General features: G+C 46.7%; 1 protein-coding gene, 1 long non-coding RNA gene and 1 gene segment (V, D, J or C); 2 read left to right on the top strand and 1 right to left on the bottom strand.

Annotated features, from left to right (window-relative positions):
* LOC131508852 (uncharacterized) overlaps positions 1 to 2,263 on the bottom strand; it is a 60,639-nt gene extending 58,376 nt beyond the window's left edge. The window contains exon 1 of one of the 3 annotated variants that reach the window (XR_009260172.1): positions 1,579 to 2,263. This is a non-coding gene — a long non-coding RNA (uncharacterized LOC131508852). The remainder of the gene's footprint in view (positions 1 to 1,578) is intronic. The other 2 variants (XR_009260168.1, XR_009260169.1) reach the window with 2 other exon arrangements.
* LOC131508845 (T cell receptor beta variable 12-3-like) overlaps positions 1 to 27,749 on the top strand; it is a 140,116-nt gene that overhangs the window by 98,398 nt on the left and 13,969 nt on the right.
* On the top strand, positions 17,929 to 21,746 carry LOC131508837 (anionic trypsin). Its single transcript, XM_058724029.1, has 5 exons — positions 17,929 to 18,058; positions 19,302 to 19,461; positions 20,499 to 20,752; positions 21,115 to 21,251; positions 21,543 to 21,746. The coding sequence occupies exons 1-5, from the start codon at positions 18,019 to 18,021 to the stop codon at positions 21,693 to 21,695; spliced, it is 744 nt and encodes a 247-aa protein (XP_058580012.1). The 5' UTR covers positions 17,929 to 18,018; the 3' UTR covers positions 21,696 to 21,746.

Here is a 27,749-nt window from a genome sequence, read left to right as displayed (position 1 = left end):
TTACTCTGCAGTTTGAAGCTTTTCCTTCCTAGCGGATAAGCAGGATCGGACACTGCCTGGGTGAAGTCCCTATTACAGAAGTATCATGAAGCTTAAAGAAGAAACAGCAGGGCAGGTGTAGGACAGTTGGTAATGAACCAGAGTATAATATCAAGAGTTTAACAGCAAGTGCGGTTTTGGTTTTTTGTCGATTTGAATTCATGGGAAAACAATTCCTGGAGAAATATTTTGGAAAGCAAGTCTTTTTAGACAAAGATTTATCCCAAAAGGGGAACATAAGGATGAGTCCAAGAAATCATGTGGGTGAAGAATTTTAACATGCTGTCTGACACAGAATCAGTATTCAGTAAACAACGGTGTGGTGATGAGTCAGTGCTTTGACCAGCCACACTTACGGAGCCCTGCCCGTTTATAATCGGTCCATAGGTACCAACTTGTTCCTTCCTACATTCACCCTGTGCGGTTGGTACTGTTATTAGTCGCATTTGACATATAAGGACACTGAGGCCCAGAATTTGCCCGTGGTCACAGCCGGTAACATGAACGACAAAGCAGATTTCAAACCCAGACAGTCAGCTCCACAGCCTGCCTTTGTAACCAGTGCGCTAATTGTGGTAACTATTGTTACTCAGTACGATCGTATGAAAAACTAAAATTGCTGTGAAGGAAATGTATGTTGAGAGATGGAGAGGAGAGAAAGAGGGGTTGGGGGAGAGAGGGAGGGAGAACATAATGTTGTCCCCATCAGAGTTAGTCAGGGAAAAAAAGTCCCCATCTTGGAGACTCACTTCCTGAGACTCTCTAGAAGGACCCGGCACATCAGGACCCCTGGCTGAGCTCTACCATACAGACCGAGTTAGGATACACAGGCAGGCGGTGGCAGAAAGAGACAAGGTGGAGTCTGGACAAATCCATGCAGACATCCTCATGCTCTCTCCCTCCCAGGAAGATGCATACCTTCCCCTGCAAGGAAAACACAGAGCCTACGAGCAAGGGTTCTGCCCAGGGAGGCCCGTTAGAGACACAGCATCCCAACTGTGTGGGGCAGCTGGTGTTATGGGCTGAACTGTGTCCCCTCAAAATTCCTGTGTTGACGTCCTAGCCCTCAGGACCTCCGAATGTGACTATATTTGCAGATGAGCTCTTTAGAGAGGTAATTAATGTAATTAATTGAGATGATTAAATGAGGTCACTGGTGTGGCCCCTTCTCGATCTGACTGGTGTCCTCGTAAGAAGAGGGAATTAGGACACAGACACGCACAGAGGAAAGACTGTGTGAAGACAGAGGGAGAAGAAGGCCACCTGCTGGTCGAGGAGTGAGGCCTCTGAGGAAACCAGCCCGGCCACACCTTGATCTTGGACTTCCAGCTTCCAGAACATCAAGAAAACCCATTTCCGTAGGGAGAGTCACCCAGTCTGTGGAACACCCTGGCAGTCCAGGAAAGTTAATCCAGCTGACCATACAGGCACTCTCTACCTAATACGTACCCAAATTCCACACCCAAAGAAACAAAGCAGGTGTTCAGCACACATTACATTGTTTGTGCAAGCAGTCCAGGCAAAACGACCTACACTTACCAGTTACTAGGTGGTGGGAACGCTCCTGAAGTCCCAGTGCCCAGATGCCTGCCTTGCAAGCTGGTCCTTCTAAGGATGGCCATCTCAGGCCTACCTTGCCAGCTGTTTTCTACACACGCACATGTGCACACACACATGTGCATGCACACACACACGCATGCGCACACATGCACGCACACACATACACATGCATGCACACACAAGCACCCACAAGCACATGCACACATGCACACACACACACACTCACTGCAGAACAGAGATGGCTTTCACTCTGGCACCTCTAAAGTCTCCAGCATCTAGAAGATGACTAAGGGATTGTGAGCGTGGGCAGGGACAGCAACATCACAGACAACCAACCTGGAGCCTGAGAGAAGAGCCACTCCTGCCTCGAGCCTGCCATGGGGCCCAGGCTTCTCTGTGCTGTGGCCTTTTGTTTCCTGGGAGTCAGTGAGTCTGGGGAGTTGGCAGCAGACCCCTGTGCCATTATTCCTAGGCCCTGAATACAAGATTTATCCCTCAGCAGGCTTCCTGGCCTCTTTTCTCGCCTCAACTGTCCTTCCTTCTTAGGCTTTGTGGACACACAAGGAACCCAAACTCCAAGATATCTCATCAAGAAAGTGGGAACGAAAGTTTTGATGGAATGTTTGCAGAATATGGACCACGAAAGAACGTACTGGTATCGACAAGACCCAGGTCTGGGGCTGCAGCTCCTCCATCGGTCATATAATATTGACAGTACTGAGAAAGGAGATGCCCCTGACGGGTACAGCGTCTCCAGGAAGAAGAAGAACACCTTCCTCCTGACCCTGGACTCTGCCAGCACCAACCAGACATCTGTGTACCTCTGTGCCAGCAGTAAATCCACAGTGCCTCACAGCCACATCCTCTCTGCTCAGAAAGGGCAGATATCAGGGGGAAGTGACCCCAACTCAGGGCTGAGCTGCACTGGTTCCCATGGCACATTTGTGCCAATTAGAAGTAAGGCAGCCTCTAAGGGGAAGCAAGGCCATAGACACGCATCTTGGCTAGGAGAGCGTGGATGTTTTTCAGGCCCCACTCATCACCGCTTCCCAAGTCGGGGGCCCTTCTGAACTTACTTAACCCGCCCCACCGTATGTGTCATCCCCAACCTAAATTCATGAGACCCCCACCCCAACCAGGAGGAGAAGTCTCTCACTAATTCACACTGGAGCGGCCCTGCCCTATGACCATTTATCAATCTTCCCTCCCTGCTCCTTTCCTCCTCCCTCATACTGTTTGCTACTTGGATCACCGTATGCTCTTAATTGACATTTCGCTAGAGGGCGCTCACACAGTCTAAACTTTTTAGCTAAATGTTCTTGTCTTTGTGCTGATTCAAGAGAAAGCTTGTGGAGTTTGACTTCTGTTTATTCAGTTGAGAAAGAGAAAAACCGACAAAAATGGATCTTTTTAAGTTTCTCTAAATGCGCGATGATGTTTGATTGGAAATTTCTGATCAGGGAAGGAATACACTTTGATGCAGAAGGTGGTAAGAATTAAGCTAAGGGCACCCTGGTGCCTCAGTCAGTTAAATGTCCGGACTGTTGGTTTTGGCTGAGGTCATGATTTCATGGTTTGTAAGTTTGAGCCCCGTATTGGGCTCTGTGTGGACAGCACAGAGCCTGCTTGGGATTCTCTCTCTCCCTCTCTCTCCACCCCTCCCCTTCTTGCTCTCTAGATCTCTCTCAAAATAAAAATTAAAAAACTTAAAAGAAAAAGAATTAGTCGTGCTATATCTGTACTCACAATCCTCTGGAGAAAATATCTGTTTGTTTTAGGAATGAAACATACACTATCCTGTCAGTAAATATTAATTGAGCCTATTCTGCTTTGGGAATACAAAAGAAATGTAAAGGATATTGGAAATCCAAATGTCAGTGCAAAAGTATTAACGAGACAAAACAGGCATATTAGATGCTTCGATTCAGTGCTAAGTTTTTATGGTGTAGAACTCAGAGAAAAAAGTAAATCGATCACATTACAATATTCAGTATTAAGTTCACATGAGAGCTAAGACTTGAGTTGATTTTTTTTTTCTCTTCGGAGTTTCTATTTAAAGTCAAGTTAGTTAACATATAGTGTAGTATTGGTTTCAGGAGTAGAATTTAGTGATTCATCACTTACATATAGCACCCAGTTTGAGCTGATTTTAGATAAAAAGTAAAGGCAAGAGAAAGTATTAAAAGTAAGAAATATCCTGCAACATTCTTGTGAGAGATTCCTGCTGGAATGAAAAGGTGGCATTCTTTCTCTAAAAAAAGTTAGGGATCATAGGTCTCCCAATGGAGGTCGACATCTAGAAGAGAGAAAGCACCTCTTCGCAGAATAGTGTGAAACGACAGAACACATCTGCAAACATCTATTTTCGGTGGGCCTTCAGGGTGTCTGGGATTCCTATAATTTCTCATAAATTATTAACTTCCCACAGCAAGCATTGCACCAACCCAGAAGATCAACCTCAAGAGAGGGGAACAGATATGAGCATTCCCAGTGCCTTCTGGGACCATCCCCAACTAAACTGAGACCCTGGTGGAAAGAGCACCACCCCAGACCAAGTTTCAGTCCTTACACGCTGCCACTTGCTCCTTCAAAGGCATCTTACCTTGCTAAGGAGCTGTCGCCCAAGCAGAGAGGTAGAACACATGACTTAAATGGAAAATATGCAGAGATTGAATATCATACATCAAATGAATTATACAAGACATCTAAAGAGGTTGAAAGGATTGTAGATTCGGATAAGAGGCTTGAGTTTAGAAATAAATTGGAAAAAAAAAAAAGTGTCCCGAAGAGAATTCACAGAATACACTCTTAAAAGCACATAAAATATTACTAATGTTTACCATAAGAGTACAAGGAAGCATTCGGAAAATGTAAACCATGATTTTGGATAAAGGTACATCATATTAAGATACTGAGAAATTCATAGAAGGAATGATGCTATCCTTAATCTCCAAGAGAGAGAGGTTTAAAATTCTGTGACTTGGGTAAATACAGCAAATTGCTCTGTGTTAAATGAAAATATAAACAGGCTTTGCTAGGACATGATGGAAAAGTGGGGATAGCCTCTTAATAAACAGGGGCAATGAGAGAGAAGAGAACATCCCCCCTTTTTCCTAGACAAGCGTGAGATACCCCAAGCAGTTTATTGTAACATACAGCTGTGAAATACAAATATTATTGCCTACTAATTTTAAATGAAAAACCTAAATCTAAATAGCTTGCCCAAAGCCACACAGCTGGAAAGTTAATGGCGGAGATAAGTGTTCCTATATTGCTTTTGAAACGATCAGATAATTGAGTCCAATGTGGGTAAATTTCCAAGCTCAGTTCAATGGGTCTCAAATCCAACCATTAGTAGAAAGATATAATTCACACAGCCAAATATCTGGGTCTCCTACCTCTGTGCCAGCAGCAGAGCCAGCATCAAAGACGTCTTTCATGATGTAGCATATACTTTCAACACTTCCATCTTGAAGTAGAACGATGAAGTGTTAACAGAAGAAACGGTATCACCCTAGTGATGGACAAGTAAAGATGGCCATTAAAAAAGGCCAGTGATATGTTTGATGAATATAAACAACTGAAACTAAGGTATATCTTCATTCAGTTTCAGAACAGTGCGGACAAAATGATCTAAAGTGATGCAAGACAAAGAAAAATGTTAAAAGTCAAAACAAGTTATAAATAAAGAAATGAGAAACAGAATGATTCACATTTCTCAGTAGCGACACTGAATGCTAGAACACGGTGGTGTAAAAAATAATTCCAAAACTCTGATAGAAAACAATTTTCAGCCTATGTTTCTCAACCAACCCAAGCTACCAGTCAAATGCAATTTTCATTTCTGCCAGGATCTAAACCCTTTATTTCCATTTCACTCTTCCTCAGGAAGTTCCTGGATAATGTGGATCAGCAAACGACAGGAGAAAGTCGAAAAGGGAAGGAACGGCAGGATTCAGAAAATAGGGAATCTGACTCAGAATAACAACAACCAAAAAAAGCATCAGGATAACGACTGTATGGAGCAACGAGTTAACAACCAGGCCAGACTGAAGCAGGAAGACTCCAAGGTTAATTTTCAGCTACTGCCAAAACACAGACTGTGGCTACACTAAATGAGAAACTCATCCAGAACATCATCTAGCGTCAGTTCACACGATCAGAAACCCAGATCCAGCCTGGAGAAGATGACCTCCTTAAAAATAATCTAGATGACTCAGAGGCTTCAGATATAGGTACCAACTAAATGATAAAAGTCTGCTGATTACCTAACAGCCATTCAAAAGAATGAGGCAGTTCTTGTAATGTCATGATAACTCCTGTAAGACTCTTCCTTCACAAATCACAAATATGAACTCTGGACCAAAAAAAAAAAAAAAAACAAGTTTAAAGTTTATCTTAATGGGCTGAAAAGCAACCAAAAGAAGGCAGAATCTACGGGGAAGTAAACACTTGGATGAAAGGTAAGTTTTCTGTTTCTATAGATTTTTGCCAAAAAATAGATCGTAGTCAAGTAGAAACCCATGAAGAATTGACTAAAAAGTTAGCGAGGATATCTCAGAAAAAGGATATCCACAAAATGGCAATCCAAAATTCTGCATGCAAATCTGTCCCAGTCTCTGGTTAATGCCTGAACTATGCATGAGAGAAGCACTCCAATCAGCCACGCTAAGGGTGAAAGAACTGAACAGAAATTTCCTTTTTTGTCACACAGAAGAGAACAGAATTCAGAGGTTGAATTTAGCAAGTTAAATGCCAGTGAAAACAAGAACCCAATCACCCCTCAGAGAGATAACCAAAATCCAGACATACCCTTGACAGTGTGTAAGACACAATGAAAAAATTACTAGGTATATGAAGAAAATAAATAACATGACCTATAGTCAAAAGAACATCAGTATGGCAGCTGCCTGGCTCCAAGCTCTGAACTCCTGATGTGAAGACATATTTTGAGCTTACCTGGATGATAGAATTCATGAACAGAGATTTAAAGCATGTTCAAGGACATAAAAGAAAATATTACTGTAATGAAGAAAACAAATGGGAATTCACAACACAATAATGGAAACTATAAGAAATAAATGGAAATTTGAGAATTAAAATGGCAATATTTGAAATTAAAAAAAACCTCACTGAATGAGCTTGGAGCAGATCAGAGATAACAGAAGAAAAATTCAGTAAACTTGAATTTATGGCAATAGAAATTTTAGTGTCTAGCGAACGGGGCGGAGGGGGTGTGCAAAAAGAATAACAGATTCCAGTGGTCTATAGATAAATATCAGAAGACAATAGCTGTTGGAAACTTGGATTTTGAGGTAGAAATGTAGAGCACAAGAAATACTGAAGTGTAGATACATATTAGAGATTTTTCTTAATTCCTTGTAGTACACACAACCGGTGAAAGCAAAAATTTCAGCACTGCATTGCCGGGCATGTGGCAGATAGACACAATAAAGATACAACAATACCACAAAAGATGAGGTTGGAGAGAACAGGCCCACGTAGTCACAAAGTTTTATATTTTCAATGAATCTTTACGATATTAATCGTAAGTATACTGTAAAAAGTTTAAAATGAGTATGATAATTTTCAGCCAATCACTAAAAGAAAAAAATAGAGAGATAGCTGAAATGTCAATAGTTAACAAGTCAAAATAGATTTTTTTCAAATAATTAAATAGGGTCTATCCCAGGAACAAGCTTGCTCAATACTCAAAAATCAGTCACTGCAGAGGCGCCTGGGTGCCTCCGTTGGTTAAGCGTCTGACTTTTTTTTTTAATTTTTTTTTTCAACGTTTTTAATTTATTTTTGGGACAGAGAGAGACAGAGCATGAACTGGGGAGGGGCAGAGAGAGAGGGAGACACAGAATCGGAAACAGGCTCCAGGCTCCGAGCCATCAGCCCAGAGCCTGACGCGGGGCTCAAACTCACAGACCGCGAGATCGTGACCTGGCTGAAGTCGGACGCTTAACCAACTGCGCCACCCAGGCGCCCCTAAGCGTCTGACTCTTGATTTTAGCTCAGGTCATGATCCCACGGTCGTGGGGTCCATCCCCGGGTTTGGCTCTGCACTGAGCATGGGATGCCCTGCTTGAGATGATCTCTCTCCCTCTGCCCCTCCCCCACTTGGACACGCACTCTCAGTCTCTCTCTCTAAAATAGAAATTAAAGGGGCACCTGGGTGGCTTGGTCGGTTGAGTCTCCGACTTCGGCTCAGGTCATGGTCTCACGGTTCATGAGTTCGAGGCCTGCATCGGGCTCTGTGCTGACAGCTCAGAGCCTGGAGCCTGCTTCTGATTCTGTGTCTCCCTCTCTCTGACCCTCCCCCGTTCATGCTCTGTCTCTGTCTCAAAAATAAATAAACATTAAAAAAAATAAAGTAAAAATAAAATAGAAATTAAAAAATTAGGGGCATCTGGGTTTCTCAGTCAGTTAAGCCTCCGACTTCGGCTCAGGTCATGATCGTGCGGTTTGCAGGTTCGAGTCCCATGTCAGGCTCTGTGCTGACATCCCAGAGCCTGGAACCTGCTTCAGATTCTGTGTCTCTCCCTCTTTCTACCCGTCTCCTGCTCATGCTCTGTCTCTCTCTGTCTCTCAATAATAAATAAACGTTAAAAAACATTTTTTAATAAATTAAAAAATTAAAAAAATAAGTCATTATCATTTACCTTATTAGCACATGTATAAAAAGTACAACAGTTATCACTAGAGATAGAAAAAACACTTAATAAAATTCCATATCCATTGTTGATAGGAACACTCAGAGAAGTGGGAACAGGACGAACTTCCTCAGTCTAACGAAGGACATCTGCAAGCAGCCAACAATTAACAGCATAATGAATGGCAGAAATATTCAACACTTTAGCTCCAACATGATAGATGAGTCAATAACGTTCATGCACAGCACTTCTGTCCCACATTACTGGAGGTGCTAGGCAGCACATCCAGGCAAGAAAAAGACAAAAAGGCTGAAGAGTAAATGATAAGGTAAAACCTTTTAAGAGATGAAATCACCATTTATATTAAAATATCAAAAGAAACTACAAAATTATGAAATTAATAAGTGAATTTATTAAGGGCATGGGCTATAATATTAACATGCAAAAATCAACTGCAGTTTATATGCTATGGCAAACAATGGGATAAATGAGTTTTAAAATTTGAATTTAAAAGAATATAAACAAGCCCAAAGTATTTAAGAACAAATTTAACAAAAGACATGCAAGACACGTATACTGAGAAGCAAAAAGCGTTACTCAGAGAAATGGGAGTTAACTTTATTATTATTTTTTTTAAGTTTTCTTCATTTATCTTGAGAGTGAGAAAGCACATGAGTGGGGGAGGTGCAGAGAGAGGGAGAGGGGGAGAGAGAGAGAGAGAGAGAGAGAGAGAGAGAATCCCAAGCAGGCTCCACGATGTCATGCAGAGCCCGATGTGGGGCTCGAACTCACAAACTGTGAGATGATGACCTGAGCTGAAATCAAGGGTTGGAGGCTCAACCGACTGAACCACCCAGGTGCCCCGAAAGACAACTTTGCAACGTGGGATAGATCATGTTCACAAATTGGAAGTCTGGATGTTGTTAAAATGAGCGTTCTCCTCAAATTCATCCATGGATTCAACAAAATCCTAATTCTTGAACCAACTGAATTTTGGTGGGGTTTGTTTGTTTGTTTAACTAGAAAGCTTATTCTAAAATGTACATGGAAATGCAAAGGTTCTGTGAGGAGGTGAGAAATGGTTGAAAGCCTATGTGTGATCTTTCAGGCTTCACCAGTGGCAATTACCCAAAGGGTAGCACCTATGTGGTGCTCCCTAATGACAGGTGGGGAAGTGGTGGATACGTGGCAGATGGATGGCAGGTGAATGTTACGCCTTGGGAGTGAAGATCCATCCTAAGTGAAGAGCCACACAGCTCCACTAGGGGGCAGATGGATTTTCTGCACATTCTGCAGATGCTCCTCCTCCTACTACAGAAGGGAAACAGACGCAGTAGGAAAGGAAGACCACGCTGGGGAGGAGAGATGAACTTGAGTTTGCCTTCTCAGTGCCTTTTCTCAGGGAAGGTGAGAGGCTATCACCTAAAGATGCTGACTTGCCTGCTACTTCTCCTGGGACAAAGTATGAGTCTGATCCCACTGGGAAGTTTGGGATTAATGTTGATGCCCAGTGGAGGAGCAGAGGGTCTGAGGCCACCCATCAGAGGATGAGGGAACTGGATTAGTGGATTAGTGGATTCTGATGGTATAACAGTTGGAAGAACAAAATGGAGGTCGTGCCAGGGATCCAAAGTGACATTAAAGCAAATAGTGAAAAGATCTTCCTGCCTGGGGACGAGCTTGTCAGCTTTCTCTCTCTCTCTCTCACTGAAACTAGACACTGTGTTCAGCGCTCTCCTCTCTCAGAAGCCACACAGAGACATCTGTCAACGCGGGACCTCCGTGACAATCCACTGTGAGGTCGATATCCAGTTCACCTTAATGTTCTGGTACCATCAGCTCCCAGGACAGAGCTTGGTGCTGATGGCAACCACAAACCAGGGTCTGGAGGCCACTTACGAACATGGATTTACCAAGGACAAGTTTCCCATCAGCCGCCCAACCCTAGTGTTCTCAACTATGACCATAAGCAACGTGAGCCTTGAAGATAGCAGCTTTTACTTCTGTAGTGCCGGAGACACAGTACTCAGCACGGATCAGAGGTCTGAGCAAGAACCTCAGCCAGCTCCCTCCTGTCTGGCTCCCACCGGATGAACCCGAGGCCCCAGCCAAGGCAGGTGGGAGGGGGAAACCACAGCTCTGGCTGTTCCTGTGCTTGTGGGCAGGTCTGGGTGTGAAGGGGAAGACTGGCCACAGGGAGAGAATCTGCAGGACGAACTGGGGGTGGGGTGGGGGAGGGGGACTCCAGCCAGACACAGAAAGTATAGCTGTTAGGAGGCTATGGATAAAATTTCCTTCATAAGAGTATTTAGAAGTACTTGGGAAAGACCATTGGACACAGTTTGTCTTCAAGGGGCAGGGTCAGAAATCCCCTTCAACTATTTTATCTCAAAGCTCTATTTGGCTCGTTTTCTATTGATATACTTCAGAAGGCTCTTAGCCATCTTGCTACCATACTGGTCCATTAGACTGATGGCATTTTGCTGGTTGTTCTTGGTGACCTGGAATCATAAAGCACTTGAGATGCCTCAGTATGCCATATGCATGCCGGACCAACGTAAAATCTGCAAAAGTTCAGGGACCTGCCACATTGATGAGCTTTTGAGTGGTCCAAGGTCTGGGACGTGTTTGATTATACCCTCTTAGCTGCTAAACCTTATACTGTCTGCCAAGGAGAGAGGTGTGATGCTGAGAGGGCCTCTCTAGACTTGGGAGTTACCATATACCACAGTTGGGTGTGCCAGTCTGGTCCATTTGCTGTGTAATCTGTAAGGTGAGGGAAGTGCGAGAGGGGGTTCCACAGAACAAGGCGGTGATTAAAGCTGCCTCAGGCCATACACCAGGCAGGTCCATTGTTCTCCAAGTCCCTGTGGCGGGACGGGAGTGCCCCCAGCCTTCCCCAGTAAGAGAAGCACTGAGCAGACGCAAGGAGTTTTAGCGTAAAGCCACATTCTTTTATCCGCCAACAGCTGTTTTTCCTTTGGAAAACACCCTAGATCTTTGTCTCAACGTCGCATCATGGCAGTCAGAACTGTGTGTTAGCTGCCCCTCAGATCTGTAAAGCTAGAAGTGCACAGAGTAGATACACAAGCCCAGTCTCAATTCACTCTCAAGAGCAAGTGTGAGTCTCAGGGTTGCTCCGACCCCACCTGTCTTTACCATCAATCCACACCCAAGGCTGCATGGGAGTGTCCTAGTTCCAGCTGAAAAACCCTGGGCCCGAATTCTGGCCCGGGTGACATGTTTCCCTGGAATCATCAGTACAGTGCCACACAAGTGTGGTCGGAAAGGGAGTGGTGATGATGATCATCTCAAGGGGCCAGAACTTCAGCCTCTAAATCTAGGTGTTCCCATTTTATGGGAGGAAAGATGGCCTGAGGTGTAGTTCTAACCTGTGTTCACATTTCTTTCACCCTGTCATTTAGACCTTTTAACTGTTCACTCACATTTTCCTTCTTTTTGCTTCCCTGTGGTGCATTCTGGGTCATTTCTTTGGAACCAGCATCCAGTTTACTAATTCACTCCTCAGTTCCAATAAGCCATTTAACTCTTCAGTTGGCCTTGTCTAGTTAAATTATATTTTTGTTTCTAGAAATTCTACTTGGATCTTTTACAAATATGAATGGTCATTTTTGAAAGCATCTTGCCCTTGTATATTTTTATTTTTATTTATGTTTTCTTTAATTTTAGAGATAGAGAGCATGCAAGAGGGGAGAGGGGCAGAGAGAGAGAGAGAGAGAGAGAGAGAGAATCTTAAGCAGACCCCACACTCAGTGCAGAGCCGGACACACGGCTTGATCCCACGACCCTGGGCTTATGATTATAGAAATTGAGAATGAGATGAAATCATCCACATAAAACACAGAACACTATGCCTGATAGAGACAAAACAGACAATTAATTTAGTCCTGCCTAAATTTCTTTCTCACTATAATATATGAAATTTTACCACTAGTAATTCTTTCCTCAAGGTTAGGTATTGCCCTCGCTGGGAACATTTCATTTATTACTGCCATTGTTTCTCTTTCTTTTAGCTGTTTGAATCACAAAATCCATGCATATTTTTGCAAAACGTAAACTCACTCATTTAAATAAAGTTAGATCATACAACACATACTGCTTTATAACTTACTCTCTTAATATTCCACAAATACCATTTCATGTCAAAAAATCTACATTAAGTTTTGTAAGATCATTTCAATATGTTGATGGTCAATTTTTACAATTAAAACCAATGGCAAGGTAAATATCATATGCTAGATGACAGGGTTGTTTAATTTAAAAAGCAATGGTGTATGTGTTGATTTATTTCTGTTATAGACTCAGCAGGGAATAATGAAAGCCCTCCCTACTCTTCCTTTACATGATTGGCCCCTTCTTTTTTATTTTTCTAAAGTTGATTTATTTATTTTGAGAGAGAGAGTGCGAGCACACAATCAGGGAAGGTTCAGAGAGAAGAAGAGACAGAATCCCAAGCAGACTCTGCACCTTTAGCACAGAGCCCGATGCGGGGCTGAAACTTATGAAACATGAGATCGTGACCCAAGCCAAGATCTAGAGCCAGACTGTGTCACCCAGGCACCCCATGACTGGCTCCTTCTTATGTGAGGTCTCAAGTTCAAATCTCATCTCCCCCAAAGAGGTCTTTCCTGACCCCCTTACCTAATACAGCACTTGTGAACCCAGAAGTCGCTCACATTTATTACCACTCTATCCTATTTTAACAATACCTAAGCACCATAATCTGATATAAATATACCTCCTCACATATGTGTAGCCACACCCAGAAATACACATAAATGCCATGAAAGGACATTTCCTATCTTCTTCATTGCTGTTTCCTTACAGCTTAGAAAAACTGCAGGAATGCTACAGGAACTCAGCCAATATTTACTGAGTGTTACAGACTGAAATGCGCTCCAAAATTCGTACAAGTACAGCCCTAAGCCCCGGTATTTTAGAATGTGATTATATTTGGAGATTCGGTCTTTAAAGATCTAATTAACTTAAAAATGGGGCCATGAGGATGGCTCTAATCCAATCTGGCTGGTATCCTTATCAGAAGAGATTAGGACATCCTAGAAGAGACACGAGGATTGTACCCACAGAGGAAAGGCCACATGAGGACACAGTGAGGAGAAGGCCATCTACAAGCCAAGGAGAGAGGCCTCAGGAGAAACCAATCCTTCTGATACCTTGATCTTAGACTTTTAGTTCCCAGAACTGTGAGAAAGTAGATTTCTGTTGTTTAAGACACCTAGTCTGTGTTATTTTGCTTTGGTGGCCCTAGAAAACGAATATATTGAGTAAATAAATATGATTCAAAAGAAAAGAGGAAATTTTGCCAGGCAGTATGGATTTCCCAGGAGAAAAAGAGCTTAGACAATGTAATCCCATAAGCAAATGAACTGAATTGTTCTAACAGGGACGAACTGATGTTTTGACTTTTATGTTTGAAGAGAAAGGTGGCCCCACAACGTGCCAGTCCCCTCTGCTGCATTCCCAAGGCTGGGAAAGGGAACAGATGTGATGGGTTCTAGAGATCTAAGCCCAGAACCTGCTCAAACACAGTGGCTGTGAAGTGGATTGTCCTCAAATTGGAACTGTACAGGTGCCTGTGTGAAGTGAGCACTCCGTGCTGAGCCTTGGAGATCCTCTGGGCAGGTTGGCCAATAAGAAGTGGACAAATTAGCGGCTGCCTTCCAAATGGACAACACATTCTAGAGTTTTTATAATCCAAATGAGTGGACAGAGCCCAACTGACTGATTGGGCTTATCATTGAACTTTGCTTGTGGAGCTCAATCTGGATCTAATCTGATTTAGAAAGATAAATACACATGCCATTAATTAAATCTGAGTATCATGGGACAAGTCATGACTGCTACAATAATAACAGCCCACATGCCTATTCCTTTTGGACTCTCTCCTGCCTTTCTTCTGCTTACTACCCTCCAACAGATGCTGGAGCCACTTAAGCAGCTCTAATAGGCTCAGGGACAAGACAAGGAGGAGTGGGAATGTGAACAGGAAGGCCGTAACATTACAGGAACCAGTCTTTCATTAACTAGTGTTAAAGCCTTAATTGCCAGAGACTTCCCACTTACCCCTCTAAAGAAGCCTGAAGAATAGGTAAAATATGCAAATGGAACCTTGCTCTGGGCACAAAACTTGATCTTCCTTGGCTTCAAGGTGGGGAGCAGGACAAGGGGGAGAGAAAGGGTGGATACCTCCATTTAGCCAATCAGCTATGGCCAGCCTACGCCTCGACACCTCGGTCTCAGCCTTCATGTTTTTCTGGGCCACACAAAGTGGACCCCTTCACTATCAAGAGTCAGTGATTCCCAGGCTCAGATATTCAAGAAAGCAGTTCTTACCGGATGAGAAATTGTGCCATGGTGAAAATATGTGGTTTAGAAAAAAATAATGGAGGAAGAAAAAAGCTGGAAGTTTAAAGAGAAGACAGCTCAGAATTGGACAATGTGGTTGGAGATCAGTAAAGGACACTGGGCCGAAGGGGGAGTTGACTACAAGCGAAGGAGAAATACCTGAGCCTGGTGGGGGGTAGGGGTGGGCTTGGGAGAAAAGTGTTAAAAAAAAAAAAACACAACTAGTGACTTGGAATCTGACCAAAATCTACTTTTCAGACCACTGAGATGTCCCAAAGACCCCAGTGTGTAGCAACACAATGGGAAATAACTTAGCTTGTGTAGGGAAAGCCTCTGGTGTCAACTCCACATTCATCAGCCAGGTGACCCTGGAGAAGTCACTTACCTCTGAGCTTTAGATTCTTTATGGTAAAATGGAGAAAACGGTGTCTGTTGCCTAACTCATGAGGTTGCACTGCGGATCAAATAAAGAAGAAGGGAAGCGAATATTCTATGATAGAGCAGGCGGGTTCTAGAGTCAACTATTGTGCTTAAATTCCATCTCTACAACTTACTGGCTGTGTGACCTTGAGCAAGTTACTCCACCTCTACATGGCTCATTTTATCATCTACAAAATGGGCAACCTCATGGGTAGTTGTTATAATAAAGTGAAGCAAAAAGGTCCATGAAAGACTGAGACAATGTTTGGGATAGTAAGCACAAGGAAACTATTCACTGTTACCGTAATTAAAAGCCGGTGGTTTGATACCCTAATCGTGAAATACGAACTAGGAGAATGTCTTAGAGAAATGCTCAGAATGAAGAGTGTAAGAGCTGCACAGACTTATCCATATTGAATTTGGGCAAAGGGGCACCTGAATCCATCCTACATGCCTGAGCCTAAAGCATGAGGTAATAGTGTCACTTACAGCTATTTTCTCTGCCTAGAAGGTGATTCCCGCTACGTTCAAGAAAACTGACTTCGTGCTGTGTTGTGGGTGTAATAGTTTATTCTGAGGAAGAGCACAAAATGTCAGGAAAAAGCTAGTCTTGAGGCTTTAAACACAGAAAGTCCTCAAGCTCTTGGGTGTTCCCTTTCAGAGTCAAAGCCACAAACACCTATCCAGAAATGTTCTCCCTGCTCCCCAGTTTCCTACCAAGGATCCCCTTTTCATAGTCCACCTCTCCAGGGAACACTGGACGTGTTCCTCTCTTTATCCACTACAGCAGGGCTTCCTACGAATACCCCACAACAAAGGGATAAAATAGCATATTTGGTGACGTTACGGGGAAAGCCCCTACTGTCAAGGTTCCACAACCGGGGGCAGCCACCCAGGAGCACAGAGAGATATGCCATCCATGCCTTGGACGTGGCAAGGTAAGGCTCTGAGACCGGGTGCCAGGTAGAGGACTAATTAATCTTCTATTTCTGCCAGGGAGCCAAGCATCAGGAGGGATCAGGAGGTACGTTTTGTCCTCTGGGAGCCTCTGGCTCGATCCCAAATCGGCATTCCCTTAGATGGCACCTGCAGCAATTCCCAGACTTCCAACGCTTTCCACGTCTTCCAGTAGCCTTGAGGCCAGCTCTGCCATTTTCAGATGTACGTTCTTGGGCAACACCGAACCTTGCTGATTCTCAGTCTCTTCCTCTAGAAATGGAAATAATTTCTTTCTGCACATTTCACAACTAAAACATTTGTGGAAAGCCAAATCTGAAACTCAACACAAACGAAGCTCAGAATGCCACTGCTGTTTGTGTGTGAAAGCTCGTTAAAAGCTGTCAGGCACTGTACAAATATAGCACCTTCCCCCAGAGGTGTGAGCCCATCAGGATGAGAGAGGGTGCCATAGGCAAGGCCAGAGCTCTGAGCAGTGGCTCCCCTGTTGTGGGGAATCTGGTCTCCAGCCATGCCAGGCACCGGACCGGAAGACGTCCTATGGGCCACTCCCAACACCACGAGTCCCACGATAGTGTTTTCCCCAACTTCTGCCAGTTTCCATTTACTCCATTCCCCCAGCCTACTTCCTGTCTCACCACCAGACTTCTAGGCCTTTTTCACCTTGCTCACCAATGCCAGAAACTTTCCTCACTTCCACCTTTCAGAGAATTTGAACATGGACTATGCCCGCTCCAGCTTTTCACCACCCTGGAGCTCAGAGGAGCTGAGAAGGAGAAGTGTCTTCACCAGATGGCTTCTCCACCTGGTTCACATAATTACACTTGAGCACAGACACTGGCTCCACCTCTAGTCCCCTCTGGTCAGGTTATGCCTCAATAGGTTACAAGGTTGTGTCTTGGTGGGTGGTGGCAGGTCCCAAACTGAAGTCATTCCTGGGAAAAAGAACTCTGGGCTGAGGCCAGTACAATAGTCTCACTGCATCTAAAATAGAAAATTCCAGAATTCCCCCATTCCTTTGTTGTTCCCGATGATCAAATACTCGACCCCTTCACTATGTGCTAATCTCTCTACCTACTGCTGGTTCTCTGATCAGAACCCACGTTTACCACTTTCAACCCCTTTTTAGTATCTGATCTGGAGCACACAATTGGACCTCAGGCTGCCAGCCCCCAGCAGGTGGGGGAAGTTTTCATCACACACGGGAGCAGCTTCCCAGGGCAACCAAGAGGTTGCTTAGAGAAAACCCAAGACAGTGTGAGTGACGAGAAAGATCGGCATTGTGATAGGGATGAGGAGGAGGGATATGGTGTTGGCCTTCTGTCCTCCAAATACATCAGGCAAATGCCTACTTCATTTCTCCTTCCAAACGCTCCTGTCCACAAGCCTAGGTAGGAAGGAAAACCAGCTGAAAGCCCAGATTCCCAAGAAACTCTGCCTCTCCCTTCTCATCAGCTCTTGACATTGGGATGCTGGTTCCCTTGAGTGTGGCCTTCCTACCCAGTGGTTTACACTTGGGAGAAGGGTGTTCATGCTTACAGATACAAGACTTAGACAAGACTTCTCTCCCCTTGTGGGGGCTTCAGGTTACCAGCAGCCAAGTTTGCTTCCAATATCAGATCTTGCTTAGAGTAAGTTCAATAAATCTCCATGAGGTCAGAGGGCCCAGGCCATTCTTCCTCCTCCTCTCATCTCAGCTTAAGAAGGTCCAGCTGTGACATATGGGGGTTTGGCTTCTTCCCCTCACCCCAGAACCCTCCCAGGAGTCACCTGCTCTTCCTCTCTGCCCTCACAAGGTAAGTTTTCTTATCACCGGTGGGTCACGAATCCACAGATGGCCAAACACAGAGCTGAGGCAAGGCCCCGGGAAGGGAAAGTTACAGGTGTGTTTGTCCCGGGAGGAGCGGTGACCCTCCACCCTCACACACACCCCTCGCCCTCGTTTGGGGAGGTATAAAAGCATCCCCACTACTCACTCAGTTCTACTTCTGCTACCATGACTCCACTCCTGATCCTTGCTTTCGTGGGAGCTGCTGGTGAGTCCCATGCGTGGCTTCGGGCCCCCCTCGCCCCTCTCCTGGCAGAGACACCTGCTCTACCTTTGCCGCTCTTCTGTGTTTACCTGGGTTCTGAAAGTCTCTCTCCCCTGCCAGGGAGCCCTCCTCCTCATTCTTGGGCTCTCTGTAAGACTCTCCCACCTTGTGCTGACCTCACTCCCAACCCCATCATCGACCCATTTAGGACTTTGTTGGGAGGGGCTGGAAAGGGAGACCAGGTGCCAGTCATCCATGAAAGGAACCGGGGGTCTTGAGGCTTAATTCTGGCAACTCTGGGATAGCTCCCCTAGAGCTGTCCTCAACCTCAGGTATGCCTAGAGAAGTTGAAAGAATACTCATGCCAGAGTCCTATCCTTAGAAATTCTGGTTTAGTTGGCCTGGTGTGTGGCCTGTGCATTGAATTTTTTTTTTTTTATTTTTTTAAGTTTGTGTATTTATCTTTGAGAGCAAGCAAGAGAGCAAGAGTGAGCAGGGAAGGGGCAGAGACAGAGGGAGAGAGAGAACCCCAAGCAGGCTCTGCGCTGTGAGCACAGAGCCCTCTGCGGGGCTCGATCCCACAACTGTGAGATCATGACCTGAGCCGAGATCAAGAATCAGACACTTACGTGACTGAGTCACCCAGTAGCCCCTGTGTATTGAATTTTTTAATTTCCTAAAAGACTTTAGGATTCCCAAGTGTGTAGCCAAGGTTGGGAATCACTGTTCTATTAGGCAATAACAGCTGGTCTACCTTTGTCCTGCCTAATGGGCCTGGGGGCTCCTGTAGATTTTTAGCTATGGGAAAAGCTGGGTACAGCCAGGGCTACTTAGCCAGATTTTCCTCTCTAGGCCAATCCATCCTGACAATCTGGGGCTCAAACAGCCGTGAGGAGTAGAGCAATGATGGATGAGAAGCATTCAGTGGATGAGAAAAACACATTCAGACCTGTGTCACACCGAGTGCAGTGTGAGGCATGTCCTGTGTTCTTGCCCGGTGCCCCCGGCAGAGGTCTGGGCCTGAGCCCCAGCAGGCACCGGGCTATGTGCCCTGCAGACACACGGAGAGGCTCAGGAGAGAGCTACGCACTCGGGCACCTACTGGGGGTGTAACACTCCCTTCCTGCCAGTCTGTCATCTCTGTGCCTGTTGAGGACTCCTGATTAGCATGATCCAACCACAGGGCTCCAGGCTCCCCCTGCCCACATCCGCTGAATTGGCTTTTCCCTTCCTTTCTCCGTTCAAGTTGCTTTCCCCACTGACGACGATGACAAGATCGTTGGGGGCTATACCTGTGAGGAGAACTCCATCCCCTACCAGGTGTCCCTGAACTCGGGCTACCACTTCTGCGGCGGCTCCCTCATCAGTGACCAGTGGGTGGTGTCTGCGGCTCACTGCTACAAGTCGTAAGTGCTGGGTCCCCCACACCCAGAGCCCTCTCAGGTGCTGGGTCAGCCCGGGAGTGCGGAGGTTGGAGAAGATGGGTGGATGGAGAGGCAAGGTTGTCACCAGCCACCCACTCACAGAAGTGAGGGGGCAAAGAGGGGCACTGGATAGAAAGCCTCTCCCATCCAAAGCAAATGGATGACACAGCAAAGGCTATGGGTCAGAAAAGTAGGGAGGGACTCTTTTGGGGGTGGTGAGGTCCAATGGGAAAGCAGCAAGGACCTTGCACGAGTCTCCTCTGCCAGTTGACTACCCATTGAAACCACCTAAGATCTGTTCAAAAAATAGTGACGCCTGGGTCCCATCCCAGGGCACTTAACTCAGAATTTTCAGGAAGAGGGGTTTGAACACTGGTGAGTTTTTAATGCTCTCCACCTCTGGTGACTCTACCCTGTGGCAGAGCTGAGGATCACTGCCTGGACCAAGGGTTCTCCATCAGAATCACCTGAAAGGCTTGCTAAACCATGGACCGCTGGGTCCCACACCAGAGCTTCTGATTCAGCAGATCCGGGGGTGGTGGCAGGGGCAGGGACCAACCCTCTGTACTTCTAGTAAGTTTCCAGGTGATGCTGAGGCTGCAGGTCCCAGGGCAACAGTTTGAGAACCACTGGGTGAGCTCATACAGGACGATGGCACTTACCAGACCGAGAAGGGAGGGAATAAGGTTGCTGCGTGTAGGTAGCGAAATGACAGAGGCTGAGGGATGCATGGGAAGCTTCTAGCAGGTCATTTGTGCCTGTGGTGCCAGGTGCATGGGGGTTTGTTGGGGAAAGCAGGCTGAGGAGCAGTCCCCACTGGGTCCCTTCGCCTCATCCCTGCTCCATGACCACCCACCTCTCAAGCAGAAAGTTCTTGGTCTCACACCTGCACTGACCCACCACCCCTCTCCTGCCTGGTGATATTGCTACAGTCCTACCCATGAGCAGGAACCTGGAGAACCCTGGGGAAAAGTGGGCATATGGACAAGAGGGTTTCCCCACGCTTCTCTTCCCAACAGTCACATCCAAGTGAGGCTCGGAGAGCACAACATCGACGTCCTGGAGGGGGATGAGCAGTTCATCAACTCGGCCAAGGTCATCCGCCACCCCAGATATAACAGCTGGACTCTGGACTATGACATCATGCTTATCAAGCTCTCCTCACCTGCAGCCCTCACTGCCCGGGTGTCCACCATATCGCTGCCCTCCGCCTGTGCCCCCGCCGGCACCCAGTGCCTCATCTCCGGCTGGGGCAACACCCTGAGCTCTGGCAGTGAGTGGGACCCCCACTGCTTCACCCTCCGACTTCCCCGCATTTCCCAGAACCAAGCATGCCCCTGAGCTTGAACCCCTCTATACTCCGAGCTCGGGGCTGGGTGCTAGAAAGAGGCAAAGCTTTAAGGAGTTGACTCCCTAGAATTGAAATATAGGACAAATATAGCCCTTTCTACTGTCACATCCAGGGAGGGGGTCAGCAGTGATCATTCTGGGAACCGAACCCCATTGTCCCTCACTGGGGCTTACGTGCCTGGAGTCCTCTCCTGGCCGCCCTCCGTGTTCAGCACTGGATGGCTGTCCCCTCTCCTGGCCTGACTCCCGTTTTTCCTTTCCTTGATCTCTTCCTGCTCCTCAAAGCCAACTACCCCGAGCTGCTACAGTGCCTGGACGCCCCGCTGCTGAGCCAGGCCCAGTGTAAAGCCGCCTACCCCGGGCAGATCACGGAGAACATGGTTTGCGCTGGCTTCCTCGAGGGAGGCAAGGACTCCTGCCAGGTGACTCGACCCCTTCCCACGCTGAGACTCCTGCCCAGCAGCAGGATTGGAACACCCGGCCAGGGCTGTGGGGTTGGTGGAGGAGGGCTCCGTGCAGTGGACTCGTAAAGAAGCGAGGAAGGCTTGTCTGTGTGACAGTCATCTTCGAGTGAGAACAGAGAACGGGCCACCATGGGAGGGGTGCAGAACCACAGATCTGACCAGAACGCAGTCTTTTAAGGTTCAGACTGTGTGTGGCTCTATTTACCCTTTTCTCCTTTCTAACACTTGTCCCGTCTGCCTCCTCCCCAGGGTGACTCTGGTGGCCCTGTGGTCTGCAGAGGAGAGCTCCAGGGCATCGTCTCCTGGGGCTATGGCTGTGCCCAGAAGAACAAGCCTGGCGTCTACACCAAGGTGTGCAACTTTACAGACTGGATTAAGGAGACGATAGCAGCCAACAGCTAAAGCCCCCAGACCCCCTGCCATCCCTATTCTAATAAAGTGAGCCTCTCACAACTGCCTGTGTCTGTACCTGCTCCTTCCTGCCCCCTCGCTCTGTGGACATCCTCCCATCTGAGGCCAGACAGGGCTCTACCCCTTAGAGACAAACAGAATGCCCCAGCTCCCGAGATATGTTCCATGGAATACTGGTTTCGCAGCATGTGAAGAGAAGGAATCTAAAAACTAATAAGTAGGGGGCAATGGGGGGCTATTTACTAGAGAACAATACCTTGCAGAAGGCTGTGCTAAAGAGTTTCCTTGATCTTGGGACTCCCCCGGGTCTGGACTGCAGGGCTCGTGTGGGGCCACACAGGTCATAGTTTGCAGGGTCTCACTACCTCCTTTCACTGGGACCCAGAGCTAATCACCTCAGAGACCCTTGCGCCAATCTCCTTGGCTTTTGCTGAGCCCCCTGTGCACATACTCTTTCTAGCCCAGGTCGTACTGCCTCCCGGCAGCAGAAGGCCACACTGGACCCTCCCCCACAACATGCTCCTGTGTGTCTAAGGGAGACAACAGCCCCCACACTCTGCAGAAATCTGCCTCTTACTCATCCCATGTAATGAGACCCACATGTGTCTACCACACTGGGCACGTTACAGACATTTTTATATCTGGTCCCTTCTTGACTCTGAAGTGGTTACTATTCCAGTGGTACAGACAAGAAAGCAAAGGCTCAGAGAAGGTTGTTGGCTTATCAGGTCCATCCTCCAACAGATAGTAAATCTGGACTTGGGCTCCTCGTTAGCCTGGCCCCGAAGCCTGTGCTCTCTCTACCCACCTCACTGTCTCTCCTGCTGCTGCTGGGGTCTGAGATGCTACCTGGCCGTGGGCTCTGCTCTTTCACAGACTTGCGGGCCATTCTCTGCCTCCCTGCACTTCACGGGGGCTCTGGTCCCTGACCATCTCCCAGCACTGCAGTCACAGAGGTCCTGCATGTGACATCGGCTCCCGACCTCCCACAGCTTCTAAAATACACCCTGAGCTCTTTACCCTGCAGATGGGAGGGTCTTCCTTCTCTGCCCTGCCTGTATTTCCATCCTCGGTCTCTCTCCACTCCTCTCCTCTCCTCTCTGTCTCTGCTCCTGTGCTCAGAGATCCTGGTGGCTCCTCCGACACGCCACGGACCTCTCACCTCTAGCTCTGCGTGTTACTGGTCCAGCTGGCTCGATGCCTTCCCACCTGCCCCTTCACCTTCTTTAGGAAAGTCGTTTCTGACGCCTCCTGCTCCGGGATCCTTCCCCCCGCCCCCCCCCCCCCCAGCCCTGTGTTGGCCCCGTTGGCCCTGTGGTCTGAGCGAGGAGTCCTCCTCCTCCTCCTGCCGCATGCTTACAGAGGTCAGTCCTGCTCCTGCTGCCTAGTAATTGTGGTTGTATCTACTTGGCCTTCAACGGTGAGCTCCTTAGGCAAGTAATCTTGCCTTACTCATCTTGGCACATTTAGTGATTACACAACATCTATAATAGAATAGGCACCCAGTGGTTGAATGACTCAAGTATGAGCTAGGACTGGAGGGAAATGTACAGAAGAAAGAAAGCGCCTTCCAGAACAATGGTTCTCCAAGTGCAGACTGGGGGACCGGCGGCACCAGCATCCCCTGGGAATTTAGGAGACCTACAAATTCTGGCGCCCCTCCCCCACCTCCTGAGTCAGAAATTCTGCAATGGAGCTTGGCCTCTTGCATTTTTACAAGACTTCCAAATCCTTGTGACGCATGCTAAAGCGTGAGAACCAATGCAACAAAGGTATCCCTAGGTCAGTGCTCTCCGTGAAAGCAGTAGTCCCTAACGTGTTTGCTGACTATATTCAGCCACCATAATAAAGCTTTATGTGTATTATCTGATTCAGATCTCTCAAGAACTCCATAAGGTAGGTGGTATTATTGTTAAAGGGGCTTGGTAACCGGCCCAGGGCCTCACAGACATAAGAGGGCCTGGGGTGGGTGGGAGTCCGGGCAGTCTGGCTCCAGGAGGGGGGCTTCCTTGAGGGGTGGAGGCCTCAGTGCCCTGCAGTGGCCCCAGCAGAGCCCTAGAACTTAGGGAGGGCTGGGTGTCAGTGCCAGCTGTCACTTCATTATGTATGACTTGGGGCGACTAATTTAACCTCTTCAGATTTCAGTTTCATCTGAGGAAATCAGGAGACACATTTGGGGTTTAGATGAATCTAGAACTCACTTGAAAAGTTTCAAGAATTACACACATGTGAGATGCAATTTGTTTATCTGCTTCCCACACCTCAGCCTTGAGAAAGGCAGGCAGGTAACCCAGTTTCCCGCTGGGGCGGGGGGTGGGGTGGGAGGGGGGTTGGGGGGTGGGTCCCCTCCAGCACTAACTACATTCTTCTCACGCCCTCAAGTGGCCACGCTGAGATGGCAAGGACTTCCGTCTAAAATAAATAAGGACAGGCTGCCCCCTGCTGCCCAAGATGATGAATGACCCCACTGGACACCTGCCTAACCAGCTAAACTCCTCTCACAGCGGGGGGGAAGCTTTGGGACACCTTGGCGACTCAGTCGGTTAAGCAAGTGTTGGACTCTTGATTTCAGCTCAGGTCGCTTCTTATGGTTTGTGAGATCAAACTCTGCGTCAGGATTTGCACTGACAGAGCGGAGCCCGCTTAAGATTCCCTGTCTCCCTCTCTCTCTGTTCCTTCCCCACTGGCTCACACTGTCTCTTATTCTCTCAAAAATAATAAATAAGCCTTTAAAAAAAAGCTTCACGGGCATTTACGCACATTGACAGCATGACTGAGTAGCAAACGGGGGGCAAACTCCATCAGGATTGGAAGTAGGCAGAGTGGTATTCTTTGTAAGGCCGGCCTGGTGGAGAGTCCCCAGCTAAATGGCCGAAAGGAAACTTACCTAGAGGGTATATTACTGATACGCAATAAGGCAGGAAAATGGAAACAGATCAAAATAAATCATTACATCGACGAAAGAGATCCTCAGTGTGGGAAAGGAATAAAGAAGGAAGCTTGCCACTTTCCACTCAATAAAGGCCATCCGTGACCTTTTATTCAGGTTATTGGCAGAGTGTTGTGAGATCCAGCACTGTTCGTGAGTAAAAAGTACAGACTGTCTTTTCCTTTTTTCCCTAAATTCTTTTTTTTTTCAACGCTTTTTTTTATTTATTTATTTTTGGGACAGAGAGAGACAGAGCATGAATGGGGGAGAGGCAGAGAGAGAGAGGGAGACACAGAATCGGAAACAGGCTCCAGGCTCCGAGCCATCAGCCCAGAGCCTGACGCGGGGCTCGAACTCACAGACCGCGAGATCGTGACCTGGCTGAAGTCGGACGCTTAACCGACTGCGCCACCCAGGCGCCCCTTTTTTCCCTAAATTCTAAGAGCCACACTATTGTACCCAGCTTGTGACACCACCAGATAGCACTCTGACATTCTTCATGGCTCGCGCCTGTGCTTTTCCTGGTCAGGGGACAAGACGTGCATCCCAAGCGCCATGCTGAAATGGAAATACCCAGGGTAATTTTGTGCTTGATTGTTTATTTAAATACATAATAACTCCAATACTAGAGATTTTTAACACAACGTATCCCAAGGACTACTGAGAAATATGCATTTTTCACAAACTTCCTGAGTGATTGGGGACCCAGTATGTCAAGTCAGGACCATAACATATCTTCTTAGGTAAACTGATCTTCTTTGGAAAAAATAATGAGTTTGTAAATTACACAAGTAGGTTTCTTTTTTAAGTAGCACATTTCAAAATATTACCTAAAGCAATGTTTTCTTTGTATTTTCTTTAAATTTTTAAAGTTTTATTTTAAATAGATCATATAGCCACCTGGCTCAAAAACTGAAACAATACAATAAAGTTGAGACTGAAAAATGTTGCTTTTTACTTCTACCTTGTTTCTGTCTCCTCCCGTCATTCTTAGTAGGCAGTTACTTTGATCAGTTTCTTTTGTATCATTGCCGTGTATCTTTATGCAGAACAAAGCAAGCAGTTCTTATTCCCCTCCTTTGCCGGACAAAAGGCAATGTACAGCAATGCTAATCTGCAGCTTGCTTTTTTTCCACTTAACAATATATCTTAGAGAGCTTTCTGTAGTATCATGAAACATTTGTATTTTTTTTTTTTTAGCATCGAGCAATATTCCATTTTGTGGATGTATCACAGATCACTTATCCAGTCCCTTCCTGATGGGCACTGGACTTTCCCCAATCTCTTTGCTACCCCCAGATAACGCAAATATTTTACAAACATTTTTTATTTGTCTGCAAGAATCACTACAGGATAAATGCCCAGATGTGAGATTTCCAGGTGAAAAAGTAAATGCATTTGTAGCTTTCATAGATATTTCTAAATTGGTCCCCACTTAGATGGGTATCCTTTTACGTGTAGAAATGCATATCCCACGACACACAAGCTAATAGAATGTCTTCCCTAATTCAATTTTGTCAGTCACATTGGTGAACAAAGATATTTCAATGCAGCTTTTTCTTTGCAAGATTTTTTTCCTACGGTGAAGCACCATTTGCAGTACTTTTTCTCTGAACCATCTGTTCTTTGCCATTTTTATTGTGCTGCTGGATTATTTTCTTACTGATTTCTAGGAGTTCATTATATACTGGGGAGATTAGCCCTCATGAGGAAGATTGCAAATGTTCTCCCCATATTGTCATTTCTCTTTGGATTCTGCGTTTATTTTTCCACGGAAGTGTGTCATCGTTAAGGAGTGAAGTTTGTCTTTTTTTTTTTTCTTCCAGATTTTAATAGTTTGAAACTTCACAGTTTGAAAGGCAATAAAAGGAAACACCATTGAGTGAAATAAGATCCAGGCCACTCAACTGGAGGTTGAATTTCAAGGTCTTCCTGTGTAGGAAAGTAAAACATCTACCAGCAACTTAAATGTGTCTGCCCCTCAGGGATAAAAAGGAGAAGGCTATGTCCATGACTGCATTTGAGTGTTCCTGCAACTTTATGCATCTGACTATTCACTTCCATGTCCCCAACTCCCTTTTCCTAACCTGACATCTGAAGTCCACAGGAAGGGGGGCTGATGCACACAGGAGCCCTCCCATGTCCAAACCCACTTGAAAATATGCTGGAGCTCTCAGCTGTTATTTTGTCTCTACCTAGGGACCCCTACACGCCCCTGTCCTCCACCCCATCCCTGCAGTGTAGCTCAAGGTCACTTCCCCTCCAGACCACCCTAGCGGTTCGAGTTGGGCCAAAGGGTCTGAGTATTGCAGGATCCCATTCCCGGATGAAAGTTGTGGCCTCTGAGTGACAGAGCCACAGGCAGGCCTGAGGCTGAAAGGGGGCTGCTGCTTCTTGCTGGGTTGGGGGGTGGGGAGGGTGGGTCCCCACAGTGACGACATCTTGCAGAGGGGCGGAAACCAGGGAAAACCAGCCCCTGCAGCAGCCAGCCTTGCAAAGACACACAGCTCTGAGAAGCCAAGAACATCCTGAAGGAAGGGCATGGGGGTGGGGAGGAGCCCCTCCCCGGCCAGGTCTGCACTCCTGCCACCGCCTCGCACCAGGGGGAGTGATGTCACTGACCTGCCCTCCAATGCCCTTGAAGGAGCAGCTGCTCTGGTGGTTTCTCCCAGGCTCTGATGGGCAGAACCATGGGAGGGGTCGTTTTTTGTACAAAGCTGTAACATTGTGGGGACAGGGGGGGCCACGGTGATTCAACTCTACGGGAAAGCTTTACAAAAACCTTTCTGCCTTTCCCAACCCACAGTCTCTCCACTTTTGTCCTGGGTCACCAGCCCGAGGGTGGTTCAGGTCAGAACGCCTCCGCCTCACCCCTGTTCACCTGTCAAGCCAAGACCATGGATAAGGACAGGCTTGGATCAGGACTGAATCTTCCAGGCAGAGAGCCCAGATGCGAGAAGAATGTCTCAGTGGCCCCTCAGGTGAAGGACTCAGGGAGACTCCTTCACCCCAAGCGCCACAGAACCCGGGGCAAGGTCAGTGGGAAGGTGCATGGGAGGTGACCCATTCCACAGAGGAAGGAGCCAGAGATATCCCTGCTCTCCGTGGATATGGTC

The sequence above is a fragment of the Neofelis nebulosa genome, chromosome 4 (assembly GCF_028018385.1).
Source record: "Neofelis nebulosa isolate mNeoNeb1 chromosome 4, mNeoNeb1.pri, whole genome shotgun sequence".
Taxonomy (NCBI): domain Eukaryota; kingdom Metazoa; phylum Chordata; class Mammalia; order Carnivora; family Felidae; genus Neofelis; species Neofelis nebulosa.
The sequence above is the reverse complement of the archived record's forward strand: the minus strand, read 5'-3'. Positions and strand labels throughout refer to the sequence as shown.